The sequence below is a fragment of the Haliaeetus leucocephalus genome, unplaced genomic scaffold (assembly GCF_000737465.1).
Source record: "Haliaeetus leucocephalus isolate CR32 unplaced genomic scaffold, Haliaeetus_leucocephalus-4.0 Scaffold656, whole genome shotgun sequence".
NCBI lineage: Eukaryota > Metazoa > Chordata > Aves > Accipitriformes > Accipitridae > Haliaeetus > Haliaeetus leucocephalus.
In genome coordinates, this window is record NW_010973092.1 from 7,230,576 (window position 1) to 7,235,982 (window position 5,407).

At 48.9% G+C, this 5,407-nt stretch overlaps 1 protein-coding gene across 1 annotated transcript in view; it reads right to left on the minus strand.

The window, feature by feature from the left end:
* Positions 1-799: 799 nt before the first annotated feature.
* Positions 800-5,407, minus strand: part of ATOX1 (antioxidant 1 copper chaperone) — a 4,825-nt gene continuing 217 nt past the window's right edge. Inside the window, exons 2-4 of the mRNA XM_010578957.1 lie at positions 4,319-4,394; positions 2,805-2,962; positions 800-1,039 (exon numbers count right to left, since the gene is read on the minus strand). Coding sequence (XP_010577259.1) covers positions 2,829-2,962; positions 4,319-4,373 — 189 coding nt within the window. The 5' untranslated portion in view covers positions 4,374-4,394 and the 3' untranslated portion in view covers positions 800-1,039; positions 2,805-2,828. The remainder of the gene's footprint in view (positions 1,040-2,804; positions 2,963-4,318; positions 4,395-5,407) is intronic.

Below are 5,407 nucleotides of genomic sequence, written 5' to 3' on the forward strand. Positions count from 1 at the left end.
CACATGCAATCCTTTCACTGGGCTGAAAACTTGAATTAAATGGATGGAAGCTGGGCAAAGCAACAGTATAGCCTGGTCACTGGGCTGAGAAGTAAGAGACCTTGGAGAGATTCCCACTCCCTTCCCTTCCTCCATCCCTTCTGCATTTCTTATCAGCACAGGTGTTCTACTGTATCTGTGGGTGCATGCAGCACCTGGGGATCCTACCCTGCATCAGGGCCCCATGAAGCTATTACCTATTTGGTTGAAATTTTGTAGGTGGGCAGGGAAGGGAGCAAGAGGAACACTTGCTAGGGGAAGGGACCGATCCAGGTGTCTTGAGGTGGGCCCAGGATCCGGAATGATTCCTCACATTTATATGGTCATGCAGTGCCCTAAAAAGCACTGTACTAAACCTAGGTTGAGTCTGTGTTCCCTGCTCCTGCTTGCAATATGGTTGGCCTGTGAGCTCAATCATGTTGCTGGGGTTCAGTGACTTCTGCCTTGTGGGCCCATCTAGCTCAAAAGGACCTTGACTTACAGGGGCTGCAAGAGTCCCTTCTTCCCAGCACCTGCATCCCGAATGGAAAGTTTGTCTGTTTTGAGATGGAAAGACATCTGCCAAGACACAGATTCCCTGAATCTAAGTGACGTTCAAGCTCAGTTCTCCTGAGACACGTCCTTCAGGCAGAAATTGCAGTCAACTTCCAAAGATAGGTGCAATTTCCTGGGAGACCTCTCTTGCATGTAATGGGTAGTTTCCCATCCCCAAGAGCCATCTCTTTCACAGAAAACCACTTAAAGCAGTACAAAGACACACAAGACACATAGACATGCACTGAAAGACAGAAGCAGCACCTTGATTTACTGTGGGACTAGAAACAGCATATAACCTCCTCCCTTAGATTTCTCCAGTTTTAAACCCCAAGACGCAGTTGTCTCCTCCTGCCAGCCCTCTGCTTTCCGACATCTGGCAGGGTAGTAAAGGTCAAATGACAGAGCAAGTTGGGACATATGCAAACAGTTAAGCCATCTTTTTGCTGAAGTCATGTTTGAGTTCCTGCAAAATAAATAAATAAATAGATAGATAGATGGAAAAAATACCAAGGCACAGAGGAGATAACGTTATACAAAGATGCCCTCTGCCGGTCACAAGCCAAACGAAAGCCATCCACCTCAGCTCTACACCAATGATCTGCAACTTCCCTTCCTCCCTCCCTCCTTTTATAGATGAACGCCTAAAAGTATTCCCTATGGAGGGAAATGTGCTGTAAAACAAATTTAGTGCTTTTTCCCATGACAGCTGAAGTGATCTAGCAACAAACTACTAGCAAGGGCAGTCCAGCCACCCCTCTCCTTTGTTTTGGATCTTACAATCCTTGGGTAAGTCAAACAGCTTCAGTTAAATCCAATAGGAAAACAAAAGCATCAGGAAAAATGTTCTGCCAGGTCAGCCAGCTGAACTGACTCCCTGTCTGCCTTGATGTAATATAAGGAAAGTGGTGAGAACACAGGGCCAGGGCAAAAAGGGACACATCCACATTATTCAAGATTGGCTTTGCTGTAACGGTTAACTTTTGCAGGCATTTGAGACACAGTCCACAAGTCCCTGCAAGATGAAAACACGTGGTCAATACTACCAGCTGAAAACTATTTAAGGCACTAATCAATTCAGAGCATGTTTCTCTCTCTGTTTTAAATAGCAATGTTATTGATTATAGCTATGATTTTAAATAATTTCCAAGTACTGAGAGCTTGCTCAAACGATACAAATTGCAGATTTTAAATCTGTTAAGTCAGTCTGTTAAAACAATGCAGATCTATTGCACACACACACATCAGTATCAGCTCAACTCTTTCTTGTAGCAGTTTAATTCCTGCTGATGTAAATCCTCAATTTAATTTACTGACAGGGAATTAAATCAGCATGAACTGGTTTCAATGCATCTGTGCTGGGCATTTGTGATGATCAAACTAGACCAGTTTAAAACAATGTCATTGGATTAGAAAGCGCCACTGATAGAAACAAGCTCTTAAGAGATGCAGTGTAATCATCTTGGACACTAAAGAACAGTACATGCAGTGAGTGAGCAGCCCTCTCCTCACAATTCATTCTTTTCCACTGAAATTGAACCCTGTCTGCAAAAACATTTCACAGTCAGGGAAGAGTTTCGTACATGTCCTCATAGTGCTGGGACTCTAGGAAAACTGACAGGCTGCAACAATCAGGTGGTCTTTGGGATAGATGTCCAGTTGACCAGGGGCTTTGAGCACTGGGAGCTAGTCTGAAACCCAACATTTTATGTCCATGAGGGTAGCAGGGTGCTGCTCTTTTTCCATCCTTGAGTTTAGTGGAGGATTAACAGTGATATCAAGAGAATCAGATGTTGGAGGTCCTGGTGCTAACAACCAACCCCCTGAATCACATACCCACAGGGGTCTTTGTGTTCCATCACCCTCCCTGGTATTGTTGGGGGCCACCACTCTCTCTGGTTAGCTGGTGACTGTCTTTGGGATTTGTTTTCATGCATGATACATTCTGGCAAGCTCTAGGTTCACCTGGGAATGGCACAGAGGCTGTGTTCTACCTCTCCACTACAACCATGGTTGGGATCACATAGGCTTTCCAGAGTAGCTAAGGGGTCCCAGACAGAAATGGTGCTGGCTACACACGGTCTTGCTGCTTCTTTGATATGAGGGGTTTGCTGAAGCTGGACCTGCAGGTCCTTCCTACTTTGTGCTTCCCAGGAAGCAGCCTCTTTTACTAGAAGAGCTGGAAAAAGCTCAGATCTCTCTCTTCAGCATTTCATACACCTGGTATATACCTAGCCTCCTCACACCAGGCAAGGCTACTGCGCGGACTTCTCCCCAAGGTAGGAAGCGTTCTTTCCAGTCTTCTTTAGGGTTTCCAATAGGGTGTCAACCTTGTGCTCTGAGTCGATGCACACCTTCTTGTTGGGCAGGTCAATATCAAACTGGACACCTACGAGGAAAGGAAAAAAATTTCACACAGCTAGAAGCAGCCAAATGGTGTGAGCACAGGGAAAACTCACCTTCACACATTTGATGGCTCTCAAGGCCACGAGTCAAATGTACACGTGCCTCCTGCCAGCAAACCCTGATACCACCACCAGCCAGCAAAACCAAACTGCTGTCCTGCAGCAACGGTATGAAGGAAGCCAGATCTCCTACAGATCTGCATCGGGCACCACAGTTTCTCAACTGCTTTAATCTGCTCACCCCACCTTGGATCAATGCAAGCACTCATGCAATAACCAGAATGAGCCGAGTTTAAACCAACCACTATAATCTCCAACCAGCTCAGCCTGTGCTGCGGTTTAGCAAGAATAGGCACTAACGAGGGAGTTAGTGTAGGGGTTAGGACAGGGTCAGGTCAGGTTTCCTCAGTGGTGGTAGCAGCTAACAGCTGTAAGTAGGAGGAAGGAAAAGACATTTTCCCATGTGGATTTCCCAGTGGCTAATAAGGGTAAGCCACTCTCAGCCCAGTGAAAGGAACTGGACATGAAGTCTCTATCCGGCCACATATTTCCACAAAACTTGTAGGTCTGTATCAGCTTTGAGAGCTCTGCCACGTCATCACATGAGGCTGATACTGGCCACCATGTTGAAGAGTGATGGAGGTGCTGACAACCACACACAGAAGAAGTGCGATCGCCACAGCCTGGTGACAGGGTCTGGAAGAATTTGCAAGGCCTTCACCTTGGTGACTGAAAGCTGTTCTCACTTGGTGCAGCTCGGAGCAGGATGACAGGTCCTCACAACTGGTGAGTGTGGGTTAGATCCTTCTGTCTTGGTAATCCCAGCACAAAGGAGGCATGCGTCATAATTTTCCAGGTGGTATTAAAAATGGGCTGTACAGACAACCACCAAACACTCTGCTCAGCAGCTCTTCGCTGTGACAGCTCTGCACATGGATGCTGATGACACATCTAGGGAAGCACCACAGATACCCCGGGCCTCCTTGGGAACAATGCCTGGCAGGACATCCCTTCCTTCTGGCAGCCTGAGCAGGGGTCTACCAGTGTGGTTCCCAGAAGACTCAGGATGAGGCTCTGGTGATTCAGAGCCACCTGAAGCCACAGCAGCTCCTCCCTCCCGTGACATTTCTCCAAGGGTCACACAAGTCCTGCGAATGAACAATCAGCGACTTCTCACTGACTAAGCGGCAGGCTTGGAGCAGAGGTTTCCAACCAGCCACCTTCCGCTTTTACCCACAACGCTACCCTTGCAAGGCGGAGGATCCCAGGGCACTGACATCCTGCCCCGGAGCTGGCGTTGCTCTGGCGAGCTGGCTGTCACACACCCAGCACTGACTCACCTCCCAGCCTGTGCAGGACACGGGTGACCGCATTGGAGCAGCCTTCGCAGGTCATGTCCACAAAGAACTCGTGCTTCTGAAAAGAGGCAGACGAGGGGTCAGGGAGGGTGCAGCTGGCAACACACCACGAGCACTCATCCTCCACACTTGCCTTTTTCCTTGGGGAGATGGGCTCAAATCCTCCCCAACCAAAAAAGTCCATGCATGCCACTAAGGGATCCTCAGCAAAACTGACAGCTCCTGGTACTCCTCCCTATGGCATCCTTGTGCTGTCCCTCACGGCATAATCCTGAGGGGCCTTTGGAGACTGTATGGCCCCTACTCAGAGCAGGGCCACCTTCAGGGTCAGCGCAGGTTGCCATCTCTGTGGGCCTCTGCTGGACTCACTCCACTTGCCCTGGGGAGCCCAGGAAAAGCAAGTCTCCTGCCTCCAGCTACCCTGACTGAGTCTGCAAGGTTTTCAGTGCTTGCCCATCCTACCCTTCTTGTGTCTACAAGGCCTCTGGTCCCCAACATAATAAACTTATAAAAATATCAACAAAACTGAAATTTAAGGAACAGTAGTTTTTTCATTCCTTCGCTCCCCTGGGGCCCCAGTGTTATCTTCGCTACTGGTGAGAGATACCGGGTCAACATAAACGTGCTTGCCTGTAACACTAATCATCACGTTCAACCTTGGGCACCAGACGGATCCTAATTTCCTTTTCTTGCACATGCTTTTTACTTTCCTTAAAAAAGAAAAGTAAAGCCGTTTTTTATTTTTTACCCACAACCCCTACTTCTTTCTGTTCAACCCCCCCCTTTGTCGCCCCCCCCCGCCGCTGACAGACTAAAACCCTCACGGACACAATTCACTCTGGGAAGGAATTTGGGAACGGCAGTTCCCAGGAGGATCTTCCAGTGTAACCAGCATTTTCTCCATTTTTATTTTACAAACGCCCTGCGTGCTCTGGGCGGGAGGGGGCCGCTGTGCGGGAAGGAGGGATCGGGAGGAGCCGGGGGGGGCCCTGGGGCAGGGTCGATCCCCCTCCCCGGGGCCGACCCGTCCTCCCAAACCCCTCTGGCTTTTGGGGAGCCCCGGGGGCTCCT